Raw genomic sequence first — 25,989 nt, 5'->3', positions numbered from 1 at the left:
AAAGCTTGCGCTGAGCTCGGTGTTGTTAAAAAGAAAATAACGGTAGATTAGTGCTAGCTTCCATTCCTTGCAAACGAGGTAATATGAAAAGCTGAACTGACACGCTGATCTGGGAAAACAGAAAAAAAAACAAAGCAGACTTTTTTATTTGGTCAAACCCTCAAGTAGAGTGATGTGAAATAAGAGTGTTTAAATTTTTTTTAAAGCGCACAAACAGTGTTTGCGTAATCAGGGCTGCCACTTTAGAGTTGTGGATCCATACAGGCCGCCTAGAATTCTTCAACCTGAACTACCAGTCGCTAAATAATTTCTGAGGAATAAAGAGGCCAATACTAGCAATGCACGAAAAAACCCATCATTCGAGCGTGAAATGCACAACGCCTAGTTTCAAGTTTCCCAGTCGACTTCTACTCTCGGTACATGAAACAAAATTATACTGCCCAGGTACACCTTTGCTGGGTACACTACTGGTACACTATTGGCCTGCACGCAATTCTATTTTAACCACTGCTTGTACTCACTCTATATTCGCATATGCTCAAACTACAAAAATGTTATGACGTAGTGCATGCCAGCGTGGTTTCAACGTAGTAGTTCTTAAGGCAGATGCTAAAAGCGCCCAGTGTTTATTTCTTTTTCTTTCGTCCACGAGTTACAAATACACTAACACACCAACGTCCGCTAAACGGTCGAATAATAATTACGAGTTTTAAACTGCGAATTACGCAATGCTGCCACAGATAGGAGGTCAACAAACTCATTGCAGTCGCTAGCGTACAGGTGCATGATAAACTGCCTCAGTGAGAAAAATGCAACGACGCAAATAAAAAAAAGTCCCGCTTTACCAAAGTGATTGATTGATTGTAGGGTTTAACGCGCCGACGCAACGCAGGCGATGAGGCGCGCCGTAGTGGAGGGCTCCGGATTAATTTTGACCACCTGGGGATCTTTAACGTGCGCCGAAATCTCGAACACACGGGCGTTTTTGCTTTTCGCCTCCATCAGAAAAGCGGCCGCCGCGGCCGGGAATCGAACCCGCGACCTAGTGCTCAGCAGCGCAACGCCTTAGCCACTGAGCCACCGCGGCGGGTACTTTACCAAAGTGACTCTCACCATTAACAATGAGCTCACAAACGACGACACACATAGGGATGCAACCGTGAGGTAGTGCTGTCCTGTCCCTTACTTCCTTTTTGTGTCTCGTGTTTTCTCTCTTATAAGGATGCAACCGTGAGGTAGTGCTGTCCTGTCCCTTACTTCCTTTTTGTGTCTCGTGTTTTCTCTCTTTGTTAATGATGAACATTCGCCAACTCGCCCAACTCACAGGCCTATTGAAAGTGAGCGACATCTAGCGCCGTGTACAGTCGTCCACAGGCTTAGCTGAAACATCAAATTCAATATTAGCGTGGAATATTTCCAAATTTGGGTCGATAAACTGTTCAAATAAATGTCGAGGATTTAAGTGCCCCATTATTCATGAAAGATATGCAGCAGTTGTGGCTAAATAATCTTACGCCAAAGCAGGAGTCGACGTTGCTCCGGCGTTGCTCCAGCTAAGACAACGGACGACTGTACGTGACAGGGGTACGCACATTTATCGCCGACTGTGCGGGAACAGCCTCCTCCATTCTTACTTAGCGCAAACGGAGCACACACAGGTGACGACTCGAACGCGGAGGGACATTCTGACAAGCATACATGGCGCCTGCAACTTTCGCGGCACGCCTACCGTCGCCGTCGAAGCTGCTTTATAAATTGCGAGATTCTTTTTTTCTTCTGTTTTCGCTGCGGGCATCGCGCGACGCCGTCTGTCCTCCTGCGAGAACACAGCTGCAACGCGTGCACTGCCGCGTCACCGGCGTCATATCAGCTGCGCGCCTGGAAAAAACGGGAACGCGTTCGCCATTTTTTGCTCCTCCGCGCCTTTGGCGTGTCCACGTGCTTAGCGGGACAATAACACCTTGCGCCCTCAAGACACGTGCGGTCAGCGAATACGCCGCCGCCGCAGCGTTCGACGGACACCTCTGCGCCGCCGGCAATGTGAGTGTGTATACGTTCCATTGAAAACGATTGTTTCTGTGTACGAGGGTGAAATGCAATCCAACACTGAATAGCGCTTCGGAGGAGTGCTGGGACGTTAATGGAATTGCTCGATAAGGCGCACGGGAGATCGGTGGCTGACCAGTCGAGCGTGAGGTTACGGGTTCCATTCGCGACTATTATTTTTTCAATCAAAACAAAAATTTATCCGACTTTTTTTTTTTTTGCTAGTGCTAAAACTCCGGAAGAGCCTTGGCCATAACGCCCACAAAATATCAATATCGATGATTCTGATTATGGGGGTTGAACACGCCGATGCTACACAAGCGATTAGGCGCGCTGTAGGGGAATAATTTCTACCACCTGGGGATCTTTAACGTGCGCCGAAATGTCGTACACACGGGCGTTTTTTTGCTTTTCGCCTCCATCAGAAAAGCGGCCGCCGCTGCCGGGAATCGAACCCGCGTCCTTGCGCTCAGCAGCACCATGCCTTAGCCAGCGAGTAACCGCGGCGGGTAAATGTAAATATTGGTGAGTTCCTGGACTCCTGAAACCGAAGCGGATATTTTGGGATTACTTTCAGATGCATTTATTTTAACGGGCATAAAAAGTACCGGCATGTTTCTTCTTTTCATTTTTTTCTCCCCTTAATTTTAGCTTTTCCAGCGTGTAGAGGCTCGGAGGCCGTAATAAGGCGTCGACCCAGTAAACTTGAGCTCCACAATAGGAAGCGTTAATTTTGTTCCAGTTGGTGTTCAATTCGGCGAAGCAGTATGTGGGCGATAGAATGCGCCGTAGTAAATGCGACTGCAGATTATTACCACCTGCAGTTATTAAACACACGTGGAATGATCGTGTATACAATCGGTCGCTTCAGATCGGTCGCTTCAGTGTTTTCTCTTCATGTACATGCTGCCTCTCATTCCTAATGTTCTACGTCATCTTTCAGCCACACTAGGCTGTGAGAATCCCATTAGCAGAGCGTCGATCCGTCAACCGCGTCAAATTAGTAGCTTGTAGCTAACTCTTTTGATAGACATTTAACGGTTACTTTCACGGAACAGAACGCCCCACCCGCGCAACATCTCGCGCACATCAACCGTTTTTCGTTTCCCAACTTTCCCGCCACCACGCAGCCCTGACACATTTTCAACGACGGTGCGCATTTGCGCGAACCGCTTGTATTATGCCTGTCAGAGCGTCGTCGTTCTCGTCGAAATAGCGCATGCGGTGAACGATCATAAAAAATTCTAAAGCATTCCGCTCTAACTTACAAAGAGAAAAACGCCGACTGGTATGTTTTTAAAGCTGCGCGCACGTGTTCGCATCTGTAACGCTATGTTCGCATGACACACACCGTCCATATGTAGCCTGTGCATGCGGCAAACGTAGTTTTATAAAGGAGACATATATTTGGGCTACGAGGTGCGTCGTGCTTAGTGCGTACTGATTACCATTCCGTGGGGTTCGTCAAAGTGCCCCAAAACATTTGGGCGCTTTTACGTTCCCGTCCGTCCGGAACACGACCTCCACGGCCGGGAGTCGAACCCACAAACTCGCGCTAAGCAACATAATGACTTAGCCGCTGTGCGGCTGACATAGGCTACCTCGCCCAACTGAAAAAAGAAAAAGAAAAATTTAACCACCTTTTTGCATCCCCGACAGATGAAAAGCTTCTCCTCGTTACTTCGCTTTTTTTTTGGACAGAGCAATGGCGGCCGGTTTAGAAGAGAAATGGTATCATTATACCCCCCCCCCCCCCCCCCCATTTCGCCCTGGTTAAAACTAAATCACTTTATTCGAGTTTTCGCTTTACATGAATTTCGTCATGGCCCCAACTGCAGTGCAGATAGAGCAAATATCACCCGCATTTAACGAAATACCGCCTATAGCGAACTCTGTTTATACTTGTCCCGAGTTCTTTGTGTTTACGGCGATTTACGGTTCCTTGTAGGCGGCGAAGGTGAGGCGTTATGCTGCTGCGACTGCATTTTAACGCCGTCGCGTCGACGCCCGCCAGGCGTAAACAATATGGCCGTTTGTTCGCTGCTCACCGCGCACTGCCGTTAAACGCTATCTGAATCCGTGCCCGTCGTAGCTGCGTCTACGGTACCCAGGAGCGCAGGAGCAGCGATGCAGGCTTTAGTGTAAACAAACAAGGTAAAGCTAAGCCGGAACTTCCTACGTGGTCGCTGCGGGGAAAAAGAGTTCCGGCTGCTTCACCCACGCGTCGTCACGCGTGGCACGTGGAACGTGAGTGCGCATTGTTCGTCGTCGGCCTCGTATTTATGATGCAGCCGTACGGCATCTGAGCATCGTATGCGATCTTTTATGATCCGGGTAGCGATTTCGTACGGAGGAAGAAGAAGACACGGAGGCAATAAACGTTACCCTTTACCTCTCTGTAGTGTATCTCTCTCGATGGCTGCTGTGTGATCGCGGAATGAAGGGAGTCGCCGTTTACGCCCATCGCCCTGGCTTGATTTCTCTCAATAAACAAGTTAATTTTCTCTCGCTAGTAACGCATGGGTACCTTATATATATATCTGTGCAATTACATCCCGCAGCTCCCTGCGGAGCCTGTTAATGCGTAAGAATTCTTTGCCAACTGCCATTCATCTACCCAAAAATGCATGATATCCGAAGGTAACACTTGTGATCGTTATAATAGAACAAATTTTAAGGAACCAAAAGTTTTAATGGAATAAAAATAAAAATAAATGAACCAAATTTAAATGTCAGTCTTGTACACCGCCATCAAAACAGTAAGACTAAAATAAGAAATCTGAAAAAAAAAGCGAGTTAAAAAAACTGAAAAAGTACCAACTCGGCATTGCCCTCTGTCCGCACAAAAATACATAATTGGTGAAGTTAAAGCATTATATCATTATAGGAGTGTAATTGTACATTATTCGTATGTACAAAAATAACTAAAACAGAAGATAAGCGGCGTATAAATGCTTACTCATTAGTAGACGATGCTCAGAATTTGGCACATCTTTGTAGCTTGTGCAAGAATTTGTAAAAATTTCTGGGCTTTCGTTTTCGAATTCAGTTCCGTTTTTTAAGCTTGTATTTACCGTTGGACAAACGTTTTCAACACGAAAGTGTTTTATGCCGCGGTACACAAACCTCACCGACTTCATATCCAAACGGAAATGACATCACCTGAACAATTTCAATTGACCTGGCGGCGCTAGGATTCGACCCCACGATCACTCTGACCGCAACGGGAGGTGTGAAGCGCGCTGCCAACTAGGCCATGAAGTCTAACGCGACTGGCTGTACGAACGCGCCTTATGTCCCTCCCTCTCACTTCTCCATTCAGATGGTGCTGCCGTCTAGGAGAGGTGACGCGAAGTAGTGCGTCACCGAAGTAATGAGCACCGATAGTTGGCGCCTCGGCAGGGCAGCGTATAGCAGCGTAAGCTGGTGTGTTTATTCGCCCGCCGAACTCTGCGAACCGAGCTACGAACTCTGCCTCTCGCGTTCCACAAGCTGAGCTCGTCGCAACGCAAACATCTGGCGTTCACGCCACGGAGTAGGACCAGTGTGGTCGCACCTTTGCCTAAGCGACCCACCAGCAGGACGTCGCTCGCCAAGCACACCCACAAGACTGCTACAGACCCGCAAATGTTTCTCCTTTCGCTGTAGCGTACTGTGACTTCGCCAAACGATTCGCTGACCCCCCCGTTCGGTTTCGTTCGCACGGTTTTCGAGCGCCTGTGGTGTCAATCGGATTTGCGCAATGCTTCGGCGCGTGCAATCCAGTGTCTAATGTTGATGCGTCTAACGGGGCCAGACCGACGAAATATAAATAACGATGTGCAAGTTCATATCGATGCGCAATAAACATTCAAATGCTACTGTGAAGGCACGTTTCACTTGCGTGTTTTACCGATTCCTATGAAGGAGGATCTACCACATTTTTTTCTATTTACCCTGCACTCGTCTATGCACCGCCTGTTCAGAGGGTTGGCCAGTTAGCCTGTGCACGTTCCTAGTTGTACACGCACATGCGTTTTGCGCATGCGCATTTTGTATTCACGTCTCTAGTATGCAGGTTTGTCTGCGCCAAGCACCGAACAAAATAAGTTGCCTTAACCCATGGCGTGAACATGGTTAGACAGAGAAGCCAGCCGACACAAATGACACAAAACACGATTTACCCGGGCATGGTCCAAACTAGCACAAGAAACAAAACACGACTCTTGGTAATTTGAAATGTTGCGCACCCCTCAGTTACTTAGCCTCATCAAACTTGGAAGAACTACAGTTTTATTGGCGGATAAATGCGGGGCTGTCCGTTTCATGGTGGCTTTGGGATGCTTCTGGCATGATTCAGGAGCCGTGCTTGACTAATTTTGTCTGCATTGAAACTGCGACTGAGAGTTACCCATGATGCCTGCTGAAATAAAACAATCCACGGTTTATGCAGTTGTTTGTGGCAGTTGAACGTCATGTAATATTTTCCGGGTAGTCGGCGATATAATATGGATTACAGCCATTTTATTTAATCATACTCATTTCGTACAAACCCGGGCATTGGAAGCAGACGGGTATGCCGAAATATTTATAGCTCCACGATGAACCAACCGATTATGCCCAGTAAATAAAACTCGGAGTAACGATATAGTCGCCTTAGCGTTTAATTTACATATTGTTTGTTTCTGGTTAGTTCTGATAAAATACCAGTTGATGTCATTTTCGGCAACCGTGCTTCTCATGGTTGCCCATGTATTTGAAGCTGACAGGAATTCTGAAATGCTTGAAAACTACGAGGTAAACTAACTGATCATGACAAGTAAATGAAACTCGGCCTACCTATAACGTCATTTTAGCGGCCAATTGCCGGGTCAGTTTCATCCAAGCTATCTTCTTTCTTATTTTTGCAAGATCTTTTTTCCAAGGCGACGTTGGATTCTGAGCAATACTGCGCATTCGCGAAACGCTTTGCCTCAGAGTGTTTTAATGTGTCAACATTGAACATGACTGAGATAGAAAGGGGGACGGGGCTGTAAAACCGGCTATTATGTGAAGCCCACGTGAGCCACACAGGAGCCAGAGTTCTTCTGGCAGTTTAAGCGCTTCCGGAAAATGAATACCACCTTTAATGGCTTCCAAAACCTAATTTCAAGCTTTGAAGTGCTCTTGAGAGAAGATAAAAGTAGAGCTGAGGGTTTAGCACCAAAGAGACATCCGGTCAACGTGAACCTTAGCGCGGGGTCTTTGACCTTAGATTAGGAAGCACGGACACACCCTCAAAGGCTCTACGAGTATTATTGCTACAGGTGAAAAATCTATCCCTGTGTCCCTAATATGTAATGTTAGTAGCTATACTTGAGTTGTTGGCTTACTCAACAGGCTCTTCAATGTCCCGCCACTGTTCACCTAATTACTTATCACTGCATTATTGTAGTGTTTTGCTACGAAAACGAATGGCTGTCTCCTTGTTTCCTTCATTTAGAAACGAAAATCAGCCAGCGGTTTGCAACCCACGCCGCATAAAATAATTTTCCTTCTCGTGACACATTATTACCGACTCGGAAATTGGGAAATGCTTCTGCTAAGTCCATCTGGATCCGTTCCCCGTTGGCATGCGAGAGAGATTATCGGCCCCCGTATTGAAGCACCTATACCAGCATGCGACCAATGGGAGCGGATGGAGGGCCAAGGACGCTACTGTTCTCAAAAAGGCAACTATCTACAAACGAGTAGGGCCATTCGACGCTTTTGTCCTCCCCACCATCGCATACGTTCATTTATAGGCGTTCCCCACTTGGCGTTTTTACGACGGCCGCTCGATAACCCCCCGCGTGCCGTTAAGACGAGGGAGGCGTCCGCCCTCCAGAACAGAAGGCCTGGAACTTGATTCATTGCAGTCTACTCTTCAACAAGCCACGAGCTATTAGTTGCTCTCTAAACCCTCGTGATTATCACTGGGGATTTTTAGTAAATCGCAATCAAATTTGGCCTTGTTCTCTTTGTGGTATTCATGAAGAAGTGCTTTTTATGTTTGGGTGGTGACGGCACAGCCCTCGTGGTCGCTGTCGGGCCCCCCTCTTTCCTCGCGGGGTTTTACAGCTGCGCGTTGTTGCACCTGGCCGAAGAGGAGCCGTAAAGCCCGCCGTGATGGCCGGAGTCTTGCGCGCGGCATCGTGCGTGCTAACTTTGCCGTGCTTTGTGATCGCGGCCGTTCGGGGACCGACCGCATCGGCTCTTTTCTTTTCCCCCGCATTCCGCACCCGCCTATTGTTCCGTTGCGTAGCAGTCCGTATCGAAACGTACTCCCGCAAAAAGTCGAATAGCCTGACCGTATATGTGGGCCCGCGTGGCCGCCGCCTCGTTCGATGGTGCGGTCCTGACGGTCGGCGTTTGTCTCAATTGTGCGATCCGGTCGTAACGCTGCATCCCTTATAAAAAGGAAACGAAAGAGAACTGAAAGAATGACGAAAATGCGCAGCTAACGTACTAAATCCTCATACCAAACGCAAAACAAATAAAATGGAAGCTAAGGTAAAGGAAGCTCAGTTCTTTGTGTTGTTGTTTCGGGATTAACTGTAGCTATCCTAAGCTATCTCTCCCTATATTTATAGAAAACTGATGGGCTTTAACGTGCATCATTCTCAAACTACTCGCTTGAAATTTCGTGGTGGTGTTGACGCGTGAGCGATGCAGCTCCAACATAGGAAGAGGGAGAGTGAACAAGAGTGGAGAGCGGAGGTTGGGAGGACAGTGGATAATGGAGAGGGAAAGGTGTCGTTTTAGGAAGTCCTGAAACGTCCTTTCGGCGACAAACTCGTTGCAAACGGATACGTTGTGAGCAGAGCCGTAGCCAGAATTTTTTTCGGAAGGTATTATGGGTTTCGGGAAGGGGGTAGTTTTGCCGAAAGCAAAAGTAAGTATTGCCAGAGTCCTTCAATGCTTTACTGGTCACGAAACTTCGGCGCTCGTTTCATATAGGGACCGCGCGCGCCACTACAGGCGCCACCGCCGCACGAAGGTAATCTAGCCGCCGCGCGTGCGGCGTATTGGCCAGCTCTTGGCGTGCAAATGCTTGCTGCTTTTGGTGTCTGCGCGCTGATTAAGTGTGTTTTTTTTTCGCAGTAGTTAGCGATGAATAGTCCAGTCATTGTGTATATCACCTGCCTTCAATGGGGTTTTATTTTTCGAAGTAAATTACCGTAGACTTCGGCCGCGAACGGCACCGGCTTCTGTGTGCTCTGGCACAAGCGCTGCGATGTCGTGTTTACGGATTTTGAAATCTATATTGCTTTTTTTCTTAAAGCAAAGTTGTAATTACCACATATGCGGTAGCTGTGTAGTCACAGACTGCTGCGGGCCTATCGATAATACAATAAAAAAAAAACTGAAAGAAACCAAGTACGCGTCGTTCAGACTACGCTTAATGAGTCCGTTGATTGCTCTGGAATGCGCAGAACGCTAAAAGAGATAGCCCGATAGTATTGTCGTTTCGATGAATGGGTACATACTTGAGAACATCTAAAAACGCTGCAGAAACGCGAAGGATCAAAACACGAAGAGATATACCATGTGTCTTTCTGCATCCACGCTTTGCAATACTTGCAAAAACAGGAAGCGAAAAAAGAACAATAAAACTGATTTTATCACACGCAACAAAAAATCTCAATGTTACGAAGGGAGACAAAAGAGCGTGGTCCAGCGTACAAAAATTTATTTTTTTGCGCTGCGATGTGCAGCACACGGAGGAAACAATATTTCCACCTGCCAGAGCCCAAGGGCTCACGGCCGACGACTAAGCTACACAGCTGGCAAATTGAATAAAGTTTGATCTCTCTCTCTCTCTCTCTCTCTCCGCACGTAGCCAAGAACGAAGCAAAGCTTTTCTGAACGCAGCGAGCTAGCGATCTCCTGCACTACAAAAGACTAGAATGAAACACAAGCGTCGAAGAAGCAGTCCACAGCGTGACGTGCACAGATGATGAACGTCGATAAAGTGAGTTGCGCGGCGTTTGCTATGCATGCATTAGTCTCGGAACGTTATTAATTTCAGATCCATGGAAATAGGATCGAGAACATTGTCGAAGAAACAAAAAATCAAGTTAGCGACAAGGTGGCACCCTTTCCATATCCAACAATAATGCCCGACGGGACGTACGACAAACAGAGCAAACGGGCGCTCCGGTTGAAACGCCAGATAAGAAACCGGAATCGGCCACGCGTGGTTACAAAACAAACAAGACGAACCCTAAGGGATAATTCGCGGAAATTTGAAAAGTAAAAGCACAAGGTCGTCCCAAAGCTTATTTACAGGCGAGCCTGAGCGTAAAGTAATAGAAGTTTGCAAACAGGTAATGAAGCACCGCTACAACCTGACTGATATGACAAAAAACCGGCTTTAAGTTAGCCTTGTACAATTCTAGGTCCACGATGCTCTCAAAACAGTACATTGCTTTTCCATTCTCACACACCGTGCATTTACACGCACTGTCGCACACTTATAATCGAAGCTGAAATCTCCCGTTGCTTGCCTTGGAATGGCGCACCTCCAATTTACACGCAGCTGCCCGTCGCTCGGTCAACAGAACAAGGAAACATTTTCTGTGGTATCGTTGTACAAGGAACGACATCACGGGACGCAACACATGTTCGGCATCGTCGTTGCACTACTTAAGTGGCATCACGAGAGCGCGATATGCACGTTACATTTTTTTCACGCACAAAACAAACACAACTCGCCGCGGCTCCGCCGTTCGAGCCAGCGCAACGCCGCCCGAGGAGTGACCTCAGTGAGAGGGTTGCGCCACCGCGCGGCGGCCAAACGCAGCATATGAAGCTCTCCCATTGAGTTACGGAGCAGTTTCGTGACTAGTAAAGCATTGAAGGACTCTGGTATTGCTTACGCGCTGCCTGGAAAAGATTTCGGGAAGAGTTCGAACCCCCCTCCCCCCCCCCCCCCCCTTCTCTGGGTACGGCCCTGGTTGTGAGCAGTTTTCGTGCACATTCAGCTTACTTCTGCCACGCTTTCACATAGGAACCACAGTTATCAACAGTAATTTACTACATTGATGTTTCAACCACCCTAGGCCATCGCCCTGGCAGGGCCAATGAGTAAGCGCCATGGCACTACTATACGGGTCCCTCCTCCTCTTCTTGCCCCATTCTTGCCTCCAAGTTTTTCCCCTTCGCATCGTTTCTCTGCTTCTAATGATGCGGACACGCTATGCGCAGTAGAGGGATGAGAACAAATTTGGCGCCCTTCTGCAAACGTCAGTAGAAATGCCCGGACGACTACAACGTTTCGCCCCACACGCCGGTGGCGGTGATGTCGAAAGGGGTGCAGGAGCCAGACAGGCCCGCACTACGGCTGCCCCTGCTGCCCGCTCGACATCGCGGCAGATTCCCCATAGGCGCAGTCTCCACGGGCCTTGCCATGGAGGCGTGCCCGCTCATCTCGTCAGCTGCGCGGACCACGCGAGCAGCATGTTCCCTGGAGACGCTCGTTTGCCTCGCGCCATTTGCACGGTCTTTTTTGCCCGGCTTCGTCCCTTTTCTGTAGGTCGGCCAGCACTGTATCGATGTCCTCTCTGCCTTATTCTTGTTTATTGCTTGGTTGCCTCTTCTCGGTTTTTAGCCACGCTGATAGTCTGGCTTCTGAGAACGGGAGCGTGAGACGAGCTTGCGAAAGAGAAGTTCTGTGTGAATGTTTTCGCAGGGTGTAATGCTCACAAAAGGAAAATGTTGCCTAACTGGTACCTACCGCTGCTTATTAGATGGTATCGGTAGCTTCGACCTGCTCCCACGGCAGCGCTTATTACAGTACGAGGATAAAACATTACCATCCCTTCCTGAACAAAGTTGATTGAGAGAAGCGCGAAGGCTTTCTCGCATCAAAACTGCGTCAAAACCTACGCTAAAAGGGCAACCAACCCTCGCTCGCTGAAAGTGCGTGCAATCAATCGTCGGACCTCTTCAAAGACCCGATTCCCGAACGAAGAATGAACCCATGCGATGATTTTTGGCGCACTATGTGAGCGCATCTACGAACAATCTAAATGTATACCAATACGTGATAAACGAGATAAACTGTACTCCTTCATCATGACCGATGCGTGTATTGTCTTATCTAGAACCGTTCCTTTTTCACGACTTTCAAGTAACCGTTTTGACACAATGGAAGCCCGGTTTTGTGCATGCGCCGTGTGTCCAGCGTTCTTATTGGAGCTTTTCAATCGACAAATCGGTATAGGGGGAAATGCTTTAGTTTTTTGAAAGACACCATTGGTCTCATTGAGAAAGCTTTGGCTTTAAGAAAGCTTTGGCTTTAAGAAAATGACCAGGAGTTCTTCGAAATCCTTAGCAAAGCGACTGGGTGGCTTTAGATTGTTCCTTAAGACGATGACATCCATGGGCGAGGTGGTGTTCCGGCAATTGATTGATTGAGATTGATTGATTGATTGATCGATTGATTGATTGATTGATTGATTGATTGATTGATTGATTGATTGATTGATTGATTGATTGATTGATTGATTGATTGATTGATTGATTGATTGATTGATTGAAAACACGTCTATTCCATTTTGTTGCGCTTGGACGGGTGTTGTGGGCACAGGAAGCACAGAACAGAGAGATGGTGCGCCGCACAGTGGTTGAGAAGAAGTGCGTAAGAGCGAGTGGGCCGACAGTCCTTGACTCGTCAGCCCGAACACCACCCCCAACCATCAGGGGAGGGACTGCTGCGCACAGCCAGGCGATGTGGAGAGAAAGTTGCGTTAAATGTAGGAAGTACTGGGAGTAGAATGCATCCTCATCATTCCCGCTCTCCATCCTCCCTTTCTGCAGTTCCGGCTGAGCTGCGTTTGGGTGGGGAGAGGAAGCCAGACTACGGACGGACGGACATTTAGCTGTCGCTAAAACCGGCAGCGTAAATACGCCCACATTTAAATCTTCCGCAAACAGATTCCGCGACAAGCTCATCACCTTCTTACAAATATTAACCCGGAGTCATCCATTAAACCCGAATTAAATCCGACAGTACAAAGGCCAGGCAACCCTGCAGACATTCAAAGTTGACACAAGAAGATTGCTGGCACTCTGACTCAAACGTTTACGCTAACCAAAATACCGAATACCTCACCGGTGCACGCGCGTTTGTTTTATATGGGCGTCTCCTTCCTGCGTCATTAAAGCCCCTACTCGAAAGTCATGTCAGGTATTTAGTTGCCCGTAGACATACAAAACGCGTCCCCAGCCTTATTAATTGCTCTCCACTCAGTAGCACTCTCAGCGTCAATCCTTTCCACGCACGTGTTCGTAATTCCGCTGGCGTATTTTCAGCCGTTGCATCCGTTTGCGCTACGAGATAGACACAATAAGCCGAGCAGGGCTTTTCATGGCACCTAATAATGGGACCTGGCTGCCAGCTCGACGGAAGTACGCACACGTGCGAGGAAGAAAGCACGGCACACTACTAAAGTACACTTGGCGAAACGGGTACAGGGGGCTCGCCTATCAGCTGATGCGCAGCGACTGAGTCTATCCGTTCCTCGTCCACGCTGCCTGTAAAAGCCCCGGGAAAACTCCGCGGCTGTATACGTGGGTTTGATTCCGGCTCCGTCGCATTTTCGCCCGACCCCTCGCTCCGTAATTTGTTTTCCCTCGGGATCATGGGGATGACTGCGCCGGGCATGCTGCTGTATCGCGACTGGCTCGTGAAGGCTTCCTCCGCGTCCCTTTTATTCACCCGCCCTTCTGTTTCCGTCCTCTTTGTTTGAGGTGCGAACTCTTCGTCGAGGGGATTTGGGATTTGGAGCTCGCTGGTAATCCCGTCGCCGCTTTGGAGACTTACGTGATTGGCCAGAACACGCGCCGCTCCCTGCAACGACGGCTGCGGGCCTGTTTGCAATCAGTAGTAGTATTCGGCTTCAACGCAACGGTGCGCTGTCGTGTGGATGCCGCCGGTAGTCCAACTGGGTTCCGCTTTGCTGCCCTAGGCTTGCCGCGAAACTGCAACCAAACTAGTTTTCGAGCGCTTGTGGTGTATTTACCGCTTCGCTGGACTTGCGCGCGAAAACAAAAAAAAAATACTTGAAAACTTGACTTGAAAATTCAGCTTGAACGAAAAACCACAGGAAGGGAAACACGGACACAATGCTGTCCTACGTGCTGTGGTTTTTCGTCCAAGCTGAATTTTCAAGTCTACATGAACCAACTCGCCCAAACCCAAGCTAGACTTGAGAAAGAGGGGGGGGGGGGGGGGTAGAGTAAGGAAGCAAGTGGAATGAATGTATTTTACACTCATGAAAACGAACTGCGGATATATTGACGCGAAGGACTGCCGAAACTGAGGAAGAATATAACGGTGACAATGTTCTCGGTCTCGTGGACCGGCTAGTGAACCCTGGATAATTTCATGGAACGGCAGTGCAGCCACTTCTGCAATAATAAAGCTTGCAGGAATTGAATTGTAGTCGGAGTTTGCGCGCCTTCCCGAGTCCGTGGTTGGAAATTTTCGATGTTCAAAAAATAACCGCCGACTCGCCTGACCTCACGGGGAGTCGGCGGTACCCTGAAGAAAAAACTTTCTTTGACTCACTAGTGTATCGCAACCAAGACGCACTGCAGGAAAACCACCTCTACACACTGGGAGAGCACGTGATGGTGATAATGATTGATGATGATGACACAATAAAAAAAAAACGCTTCCCGTTGTCGGATTCGAACCTGGGTCCCTTGCGCAATGAAGCCGACGGCTATCCGACTGCGCCATTCAGACGTGGCCGACAATAGGAGGGGGGAAGGGGGGGTGGGGGGCTGGGGCGGTCACGCTTTTTCTTTAAGGACTCGTTTGCTGTCAACTGAGTTTGTTCTTTGACTCCCAAACAGCTTGAACTTTGATCGTTGACACTTGGACTTTAAATCTCGGCTAATTTGCACTTTGATCGTTGGTGCTACTTTGGCTCTCAAACAGTTTGCACTTTGATCGCTGACGCTTGGACTTTGAATGTCAGCTAGCTTGCTTTTTGATCGTTGGTGCTTTGACTTTGATTGCAGCGGCTTTGACTTCGGCACTTCGCCGTTTGATTTTCGCACGCAAGATAGCTTCGCGTTTCAACCGTTGGCGTAGTTAGACGGAAAGGATGTGAATTTTTTTTGGTCGCCTGTCGTCATTAAGCTTATTGCGATGCCTGCTTTACGCGTAGAGATGGCAGGCACTACCTTTTGTGTGTGTGTGTGGAGCACACGTTCCTAAATACGTAAAAATTTCCTATGTTATCGCGCATGCACGCGGGTATAATTCAGATGAAACTGAGCCCGCTACGGGGCATGAAAGAGCAGATCAAGCATTCTAATCGACAGCGCGTTTCTTTCTGTTTACCAGAACTTGATGTGGCTGATTCAGCATTGCTAGGTAAGACGTGAGAACGTCTCAATGACGTCAGTGCCGTTTCGTCACAAGCAACCATCGTGATCGTTGCCATCGCCATCTCTGCCGACGTATAACATGATCATTTATGGTTGCAACACACTGTACACCTAGAGCTGGTCATGTAATTCCAACTTTTTCACCTCCTATTGGCTCGAAGGCTATATACAAATCACCTTTGACACATCTAATAGTATCAATGTGCAATTAACTGTTAAAAACTAAATGCTGTGCACAAAGCACAAAAAGCCGGACGGACTCAAGGGGTCCTGAAATGAGGACTCCTTCCCAGGTATGACTGCTTTAGGGAGACGTTTATTCCTCCTTCCTCCTCAGGAACAACGCAAATTTCTATCGCTCGCTTCTGCGAAAATCGTTGCTTCAAGTACTACTCTCAATTAATATTCTATAAAAGAAAACATTAACCGTGCCTCTTCATCATAACAGCATGCCTTTTAAGATAGGTGCGATATTACTTCCATTCGTTTTATTGAGTCGGAGGCGTGAAATAAAAAAAAAGTGTATTTCTTATGCATGAGATCACATTCTCCCACGTCCATAGCTGGCTTTGGTTGTTTCCCTGCCTCAACTCGCCCCGAGGTGCAGTTCGGGCAACGCTGCAAGCAGAGCTAAGCCGAAACGTGAGAAGCGTATAGCCCGCTACGGAGCACCGAAACCGCGCACAGCACCGGGCCAGCGCGTGGTCGATGGAAACGGCGGCTGAAAATCGCGGGCTCCGGCGGAAATTGCTTCTTGCGGATGACTTCCTGGCCGCACGGACGTGTGCGCACACCTGCGGCCTTCTTCCGGGTGGACGGTTATTTTCTCGGTGTACCCGGCGGGCCGAGGTGCCGGTGTTGGTGTGCTGCGCCGGTGGCTGGAGTTCTCGCCGCAGCGCAAATGTGAGCCCCCTCCCTTCCCCCCTGTTCCCCTTTCCCAACGCTGCCGGTGATTGCACGCTACAACAAAGTTCGATCTCTGGCATGAGGTAGGCGGAGCTACCGCGCGCGGAGTGTACGAGTGCTAATCACGAATTCCACTCACGCCGCTTCCTGAAGAAGCACGGTGGGCTTGGGGCGACACATCACCTCACACAAAGAATTATTCACACTAAAAACAGCGCAGGGACGAGGACGGAAGAAGTGACAAACTAGAGCACTGCTAGCCCAACTAGCCCAACGTCAAGACTTACCCTGGTATTCTGAATCCTACCTCCACTCGAGCCTCCAGTGGAGGAGACCCTTGAAATCGACTTCCCCATGCATAAGCATTGCGGAATCCTCCCCTCAGCCGAGTGGAGGGAGCAAATGGAGTAGAGGAGGAACTCAGAATACGGCCCTTAGTAAGTCACACAAAGAAGCTTGTTGGTGTTTCCAGTGGATACGTTCTCCAAATTCTTGAATTCTCCTTTGCCAGCCCATACTCCTTTTCCCGTCAGGAATGTTTTTCCTTAATCCTTGTCACTCAATCCGGTCAATTTCGGCGCTCAGATTTCTGCTGGTAGAGCAGAAGAAGCCTTGCTACCTTGACGGTGTCGACAGTCCACTACGTCATCATGATTCCTAATTTATGTTTCGTTATCGGTCCAAAAAATATCCGGAAGAAGACAAAAGATCTGATTTAACCTTATCTAGGGTGCAGAGTAAAAGAAAAAAGTTGCACAAGAATTGGTTATTCAAAGCAACTTTGGTAATCGTGGCTCAGCGACTTGTTTTAACCTCCTTGGGCTCAGCCATCTACACCTCCCGTTAAATGTTCAGGCTTCTCTCGCAGCATAACAACAACAATAAAAAACCTGGGCCATCGCCACTAACGTGAAATCTGGGGAGGGCGAAGCTTGCAGCGCGTAAGTGTATATTCAAATATTGCAAGTTTCTCTCTTGCCGCGCGCTGACATACGCGACATCCCCATTACAAAGACAGAGAAGAAGTGAAATTAAAAAAAAAAGGAAATTTTAAAGTTAAAGCGAGTACGGAGCGAAATAGAAGCAAGCAAGCAAGCACGAACGAAAAACGATTGTCCCGGTGCTGTGCACGATTACGTTCTAGCGCGAGGCGTTGGACGAATGCCTCGGTGTTTTAGTACCGTGACTACATGAGAATACGACGACATGAGACGCCGACAGTCCGAGCTCATAAAGGGCTTCGCCCGTAAAAGAACGTTAGCGCGGTATCGCCAACCCGAGGCGATTGCCCATAAGTGGATTGAGGAACTTGAATAGCGTCACCGCTCTCTCTCAGGAATGCTCCTCTCGTTCGTATTGAGGAGAGAGAAGCCGTCAGTTGTTCGTGCAACCTGCAGTACTGCGTTGTTGTTCCTCAGCGCGTACGACCTTCGTCTGATTATAAAAACTATTTTGCAGGGGAAAAAAAACTAAATAAAAAAACGTTGGATAAGTAGACCAGTCTGTACCATGAACTTAGCCAAAATACGTCAGAATTCACAAACTGCCATACTCGTATTTATGTAAGACGAACACCCGCAGGCTTTTGTTAAAACGATTATATACTGAAATAACCCTTTCTAAATATATCCGAAGGCGCAAATATGTGACCTCCGCGAAACACCATGTATTTAATTTTTAACGCTCTTAATCACATGTTCCTGTACGCTATCCATTTGACCACGACCTTGACTATTGCTTCGTGTCGTACGTTGCTCTTGCATTACTAACTTCACTCAAACAGTTATCAACAGTGTTTATCACTTGACAGCGGCGGCGACGTCTCAAATAAACGACAAAAAAAAAATCCCTGCATGTTTCTATACTAATCACAGCTTATATAACATGCGGTGTTCCTGGCCGTTTACTCATCTTTCTTTCAATGGTTTACTATTTCAGTTCAGTCACTTGGGGGTGTAAATGGAACCTACATTATTCATCGTTTCTGCTCCCGTGCCCGCGCCCAAACGCAAAGGAAATGCGGAGTACGGCAGAACGGCAGCTTGACGCATAAAGCGGAAGTTGGGCGTTAGCTGGGACGTTACTTGGGGTAATGCTGATGATTACGATGATGATGGCCCATCGTGCAACGGCCACTTAGTGGCTTGCCTCGAGGCGGAAGCCAATGAAGGAAGGCTGTTCCTTGTTTCCGTCGTCCCGTCCCCATGTTTACCGCAATTAGCGCGCACTCAGGTAACGGAAGTTTGCATTATTGCGCGAATGGCTTCCAGTAATTTCCCTTTTTCTTATGGTTTTCCTCTGGGAGGGTGTTAGAATTAAAGGACGATGACTTTGTCACGTTCCAGCGAAATTTGGCATACGGTTGGAACGAAAAGGACGCAGCAGTAACTCGGTGCCAACGAACGAGAGATTTACTTGTGTACTTGTCACGCATGTTCCCTGTAAGCTGAGTTATGTGTACTGTCCTGTGACGTTTCCCTTCATGCACTTTATAAAGGTTTACTAGGATTTTACTGAGAGCTATGTTTGTTTTTAATTTTCGGGGCCCTCTTTTTAACTCACGCTCTTTATAACACCAAATATCCAAATATCGCCAAATACACAAATATCACGCTCTTTATAACACCAAATATCCAAATAAAGCCAAATATCCAATTTATGTAGGAGCAAATGGTTCAATAACGCGGCGCAAGCGCACTCTCGATTCGACCCGAAAATGTAATCTGCAATGTAACATCGTCCGCGTTAACGCTGCCGCATTAAAAAAAATAGTTCTAGTTACTCTCCTTTTCAAAATCGAGGCACAGGAAGCGACGTGTGATGTCTAGCTTCGAAATAGTATTCCTTTAAAGTATAATATTTCCTTTTCATTCTTTCTTTTGTCTATTTTCTCGAAAAGGGAGGGGATGCGGGCCTTGCATCGACATGTGTTCAGAATCGAAGGAAAAGTACAGTACTCCTGTTCCGCATTCATCCTTCTCCCAGGAACTCTCTGCGGATGTTTCTGTTCGAGACTTTCTGAAGGTTAAAAATTCTGATCAGAATGCAAATCAATAGTTCTTCACTGGCGTTATGCGCTTACGCACTTTGAATACATAGGTAACAGTTTCCGCCTAGGAAACGAGTGCGAAGGAGATTGTGCTCCTCACTAAGACATGGGTGCAGGCAGTGATGAAAAAGTATTTGTGGGGGTTCAACGGGTTGCTTATAGCTCTAAATTTTCAGGTGGGAATTATCGAATAAATGCGTAAGCCACTCTGCTATGCACTGTGGTTCCTTGAGGTTTGCTTTGCCTTTTCACACGTAAGCGTTGCTAAGAAGTTGTTTTCATGCGCTATAGCAGTAATCTTGTAGGGGCTCATTTATCCAGTCCATACAAAGCGCCTTATACCAAACCCCTTCAAAGTCAACTTCACTGCATTGCAAAAGCGGTCTGCTAGGAAGCCATCTTAAGGCACACGTAAAGAATCTGATACAAATATATATATATATATATATATATATATATATATATATATATATATATATATATATATATATATATATATATATATATATATATATAGAAAGATAGGTCAGCAGTCTACAACGCCAAAGGAGGCATAGGGGTGTGGTTAGGCTCTTTTCTTTTTCACTACGGACAATGAAGTAAACATTTTTTTTAATATACAGAAGAAAGAAAGAAAGAAAAACACGCGCCCAGAGTGGGGACCGAACCCACGCCTTTCGATTACATGTCGAATGCCTTACCAATTCGGCTATCTGGGCGACTGTGTTCTCCTTCACTTTCTGGGCTATTTATAGTTACTAGAATTGTATCTGACGCTTGAGGGTGGTAGCCAGCGCCACTCTGACTACACGGGGAGAAGGGGACCTTCTTTTCAACCCCCGGGGCGTGACTCGAACGTCTACAGCCTGTCATGAGCGGGTAACTGGCGGGAAGCCCTCTTATGCTACCTAGGCATCAAGACTGCCAGAACCGAGACCCTCGCTAGGCTTTCGCAGAATAATATAGTAAGGAAATGAGGGGCTCGTTGAGGAAATACAGAAAGATAGGTCAGCAGTCTACAACGCCAAAGGAGGCATAGGGGTGTGGTTAGGCTCTTTTCTTTTTCACTACGGACAATGAAGTAAACATTTTTTTTAATATACAGAAGAAAGAAAGAAAGAAAAACATGCGCCCAGAGTGGGGACCGAACCCACGCCTTTCGATTACATGTCGAATGCCTTACCAATTCGGCTATCTGGGCGACTGTGTTCTCCTTCACTCCTTCACTCCTACTTCTTCGCCCTGAGGAAAGCAAGTTCTCTTTGCTGAAACGTAGGCCACAATCGTGCTTTTACCTTGTTCGAAGTTTTTCTTCTCTTGTGTTCTCTACCATCTTCAAAGTTCTACTACTCCCTATATATATATATATATATATATGAAAGCTTTAGCGCATTTTAATAAATACCTTCATAGATTCCACCTGTTTCCATAAAACGCTGTGCACCAATGCTGTTTAAGGTAGGCTTGTCTACTTTACATAAATGCATTGCTAGAAAAAAAAAGTCTAGCGACAATACAAGCGGTATTATAAGAAACTATTGAGGCGCTAGGGTCTTCTATTAGTAGCATTTCCGTACACTGCGAAAGCGCAACACATCAAGCATTGAAAACGGACTCACGGGTTTATTCTCACATTCCCCTTCACATTCCCCTTCTTAAGCATTAAAGAATCACATCTTCACCACAATTCATTGCCCTTATTGGTTTAAATGGGTTGTACACAGGGGAAACCTTGGAACGCACGCACGCACGCACACACCCCGCGCACATCCGTACACAACTTGTCCATTAGCAGTTTTTCCCTCGGGGGGGAGACAGCGAAAAGCGAGCGTTTGTTTTGTCGCTACCCTCAGCGGCGGCCATAATTCACGTCGATGAATTCTAATTACGCCCGCAGAAAAGCGCACCGGGGGTTTAAAATTACAGAATTTTAATTTGAATCGATGCCTGCGTTGGGGGACGTCTGTGTGCGAAAATGGGCAGCGACTTCGCGCTATCCTTTCCTCATAGTTCGCGACGTACTTAGAGGAAGGCTTGGGGACCGTGTGCTCACGTATCAATGCCATTTATAATGAACTAATGTCCTCCTCATCAAGGAAACAAAAAAGTTGGAGAATAAAAAGTTTGTAGGTGCATTGCTTCTGAGCTGAACAAGACAACAGTGCGGAAAGCGAAAAGAAACGCCACACGTGCAGGTGACAAGCTAGCGCTGCATCGCAAACATCATCGCGTTCCGTCGCTCTGAATGGCACGATTTCACCTGACACAGGCAGCAATGTGATAGTTTAAGTTTTGCATTTAGCTTTGCTAAACCTAGATTTAAGTGCCTACTACTATGCAATGGATATAAAAGCAAGGTTGGCTAATTGGGCGTTTAAATTTATGTGTTCAGACGTGCGGGGTGTGGTCATTGCATAATTATTGCGAGGCCCTCTGAAATTAGCCGAGGACGCCCACCGTTTGAAACACACAGTCTTTGCAATGTCTTTCACTTCTTCGAAGGAATATTTGATATATACCTGAAATGCAGTCGTACGGCTACGAAGGAAAGATATACAGCTTTCTCAGAAACTTCGCAGTTCAAGAAAAATTTGTCCTGGTCCAGAATTTGAACCCCGAACAACCGCCTATCTAGGGCAGTCGCTCTACCAACTGAGCTAACAAGGAGGCTAGCCGTTTGTAGCGCGAGAGCGATTGTTCCAGATCCAGAACTTTGTAGCCGATGAGGCTGCATTTCGGGCGGATGTCAAATTTCCCTCTTCAGAAATAAACTCCAGCTTGGGTATCTCCCACAAATCTGGTCGGTATTTCATTTCTTTTTTCTGTTAGATGACAGTTTTGAATAGTTTAGAGGTGGCCATTTTCGTAAGCGCGACGCGGGTAGCGTTATTATTTATGGTATGTGCACAGCGCCCATGACACCTACAGACCGATGCTTTCTCGCAGTAGGCCCACACTTACGGAGGTGTAGGATTTACAAGTAGCCAGACTTTTTTGCTTTGTTTTCTAATTGGCGTCGTGCGTTTACCTAATATTTTCTCCCGCAGAGCCTCTGCACGTATTGACAATGGTGGGAGCTGTTAGTCGCACTCCGTTACCAAATTAAACTAAATCGACTCCGGCTATTCAAAGCGCGACGCAACCCGTAACTGGTTTTCGCGGACTTCCAACGTGTCCTTAGAGTGTGCTGCTAGACTACTAACGGCACTACAAACTATGGTTACTACCAACGATTTGAACGGGCCCATTCAAAATGAGGAAAACGCCGTGGCCCTAAACGAGTATGCAGACGGAACGTAACGGGTCCATTCAACACGAGGTATTGAAAAGGCTCGGGTGGGTTGGCAGATGGCGGGCGGAAGCCGTCAGTGTCATCGAGTTACAGCAACAGGTGGCCGAAATTTTGCAGCTTTTTTTGTTTTGTATCGCTACCCCTTCGTGCAACGCCACACCGCTAACACATTCTGGCGTACTGCTACCTCCGCTGCAAAAGCTTGCCAAGCAAATCGCCTTTGGGAGCGCTTAAATACCGAACACACGGTATGCAATTAGGCTTATTCACTGCAAGTGCATGAGAACTTTTTAAAGCGATAGCTTTCGTAGTGGGACCGTTAGCGTTCTGTCAAACAACGAAGGCCGGAAAGCTCTGAAAAGATCTCTCGATCCACGGCGCATGCGTGAAACCGGGGTTGCATTGTGTCAAGACGGTTACTTGAAAGTTGCGAAAAAGGAACGGTTGTAGGTAAGACAAAACACGCATCGATCATGAAGAAGGAGTACATTGGCATACCTTCATCTCATAAACCATGCATCGGTATGCATTGAGATCGTTCTTAGATGCGTTTGCTTCGTGCGTGAAAAATCGCGGCGTGGTTTTGTTCTTGGTTTGCGATTTGGATCTTTGAAGGTTTTACGATCGATTGGGCGCACTTCTGGAGAAGATTTTGCCGCACTTTTGACGCATTTTTGATGTCAGAAAGCTTCAGCGATTCTCTCAACTTTCTTTAGAAAGGGATGGTAACGTTTTTTTTTAACAAAGCGATAAATGCTGTTGGGGTAATTCTGCAAAGGAATTTTGATCTGTCTGCCTATCTGTCACTTCCTTAAATGGCCTGAAAATGAAAAAGAAATTTTTCAGGGAACTTAAGTCTGCTATGTGCTTTCAAAGCGGAAGCCTGTCAATCCTAATCAAAGGCTTCTGTACTGCAGCATAACGTCTGAGTCTCGTTCTTCGTCTTTCGGAAAGAATTACCTTGACGGACAGACTGGCTCTAGCTTATGCCGTAGCTTATCTATAATTAGTTATCCAAGGCTGTCGTGAACCTGTTCTACTCACGTGCTGTCGCGCTCGCCTGCCATACGATATGATGTCAGCATTGCACAGCTTATACTACTTCTTATTCCGCCACTGGCAACTTGCTGAGGTAGAGCGGTAATACCACTCGGCTCCTACTCTGAAGACACGATTTCCATTCCACACTACTTCAAGCGCGCTGTTTTTTTATTTACTGGTTACAGCGGCGACCAGTCTCTACCAGTCAACAACGCCGGTTTCTCGCACAATGCGGCACTTAAGGCTTTCGTGGTTAAAACAAAAACAAATCACCTGAAAAGAGCACGGCTGACTCGGTAGGGGGAATCGACCTTTGGCCTCACGCGCCATAGCGGATGGTTGCGCTACCGGTTTGGCCACACACCGGAGGTGTTTCTGGTGTGTTTTGGGAAGCAATAAAACAGTTGGCACCGGAGAAGTACGTAAATGAGAGGGAGTGCTGTAATGACTACAAGCTAGATATTATCGCGAGCAGTACCACAACGACTGGCGAAAGATCAGAGGGCGATGTTGCAAGCAGTTTCTATGCACCTTAAGGCGTACTGTCTGCTGAGGAACATTTTTTGAATATGACAGAAATATTTTGCACGTCAGATCTTGCAAACGTGGTGCTATATTACACAAACAGAAGAAGAACGTACCACACCAGCAATTGCTTTTCGGGCTTTTGGTTTTCAGCGAAACAGGCAAAGCGCAGCAATTTCGTTTCTGCTTTTCGCCACGCCCGATGATAGAGTAGCGATAATAGCAACCCTTCGTCCATACGACAATCACTTTTCTTCCGCGAACAAAGCCGCTGTACGGAACTCTCAAAAGTCGCATCACTGGTCGGACCTTGTCGTCGGTTAACCTTAATCGAGGGGACCTCACGACCCCTTAGCTTCAGTCGCCAGGGAGCAGAGGGCGGCGGACGGCGTCGTGATTACGCAAGGGTCGGGGTCGACGTCGCCGAAACAATGAACCGTCTCCAGAATGGCAGGGGAGTGGCGCCGAGATCGCCGTATACGCACCGGGGTTAAGGAAGGCGTACGTGCAGTGGAGCCCCGGGACGAGAACAAAGAAAGGGGAAGCGGCTCTTAAGCCAAAGGTTGGCCATCCCTCCTGCACGGAATCGCTATAAACCCATTGCCGTTCGTGTCCCCCGCCCCGAGCTGAAATGGGGGAGAAGGAACGCACTAAGGGGGGGGGGGGGAGAAAAAAGCAAGTCGCAGCGCACAATGGTCGATCAGCTCTGTCTTCATCGTGGAGTTTAAGGCCAGCTTTAGACATCGGCTGTCCTCCCACCGAGTACGAAGAAGGGAGCAGGAGGACGCCTCGTCTGGAGCGGAGGTCGCACTGTTCTGGCTTTCGAGTTGCGTGACACACTGCCGAATGCTGTGGCGAGGTTTTAGTGGTTTGCTATGCCCTGCACGCTAAGAGGCGGGTGAGTCAATAGCCTCACGTAGTGGCCCCACACCGTGTGGAATAAAGACGTAAATACTACAAAAAGCGCATAGTTTCGGAATTAAGAGGAAAGGACACTTTGGCGGTATTGCGATGTAAATGTAGGCATGTTTGTCTTCTGGAAGGCCATGTCTTACATATCGTCTACCGCTCACCTTGTTCGGCCCACTATTGATGCGAGAAACCTGAAAATTATATCACGAACATAATAAGCGTCGGAAGAGTCTGAAGTGCTCGAAAATTGCCCTTCCATGTTCTGTGATCGAGATGCAATATATTTTGGCGAGCAGAGCTGCGGCACAAGTCAGTGCCGAGACTACGCAAGCATACATGTCTCTGCGTGTCTCTCTAAAACTATAAGAAAGGTTTCAGTGAATGAGCCAGAAGACCTCGAAATTTTTGCTTATTCCGGAAGGTCGCCCTGATAATGCAGTTAGTGCATTAATTCGTATCATGAAAAATCGTTCACGGACAAAATACGCATAGAAACCTATAGAAGTATCACGCTTATCACTAATTCAATCTCTCCCCAAAATTACAGTCCCGGAGCAACAGCGGCTAACGGCCTAATTAATTGAATAACCCTTCTTTCCGCCGCTATTCTGATGCACATTCTCATCGACGAAGTGCATTGACATGGGCGTTCGTGCTGCACGAACAGGCCGTCTCCTCGTCCTCGTTATCTCTGAATCGATGGCTGTAGATCGCGCTCTTCATTACCGGATACGGGAAAAGCACCGAGGGCGCGGTCAGTGGGGCCGCTGCCCCCGTAGCCTCGTTGCCGGAAAAAGGTCAGCACCACACAACG

The 25,989-nt window shown here is 47.5% G+C and overlaps 1 protein-coding gene across 4 annotated transcripts in view; it reads left to right on the top strand.

The window, feature by feature from the left end:
* Positions 1-25,989, top strand: part of LOC144174911 (uncharacterized) — a 288,622-nt gene that overhangs the window by 225,460 nt on the left and 37,173 nt on the right. The window contains exon 1 of one of the 4 annotated variants that reach the window (XM_077703893.1): positions 1,787-2,040. The exons of the other annotated variants lie outside the window; for them this stretch is intronic. Coding sequence (XP_077560019.1) covers positions 2,039-2,040 — 2 coding nt within the window. The 5' untranslated portion in view covers positions 1,787-2,038. Of the gene's footprint in view, positions 1-1,786; positions 2,041-25,989 lie in introns of those variants that run through there. 4 annotated transcript variants of the gene reach the window in all.

This window comes from Haemaphysalis longicornis, unplaced genomic scaffold (assembly GCF_048455015.1).
Source record: "Haemaphysalis longicornis isolate Haplotype H1 unplaced genomic scaffold, Haemaphysalis longicornis Haplotype H1 scaffold_3, whole genome shotgun sequence".
Classification (NCBI taxonomy): domain Eukaryota; kingdom Metazoa; phylum Arthropoda; class Arachnida; order Ixodida; family Ixodidae; genus Haemaphysalis; species Haemaphysalis longicornis.
Note: the sequence above shows the minus strand (reverse complement) of the source record. Positions and strands in the feature narration are given on the sequence as shown.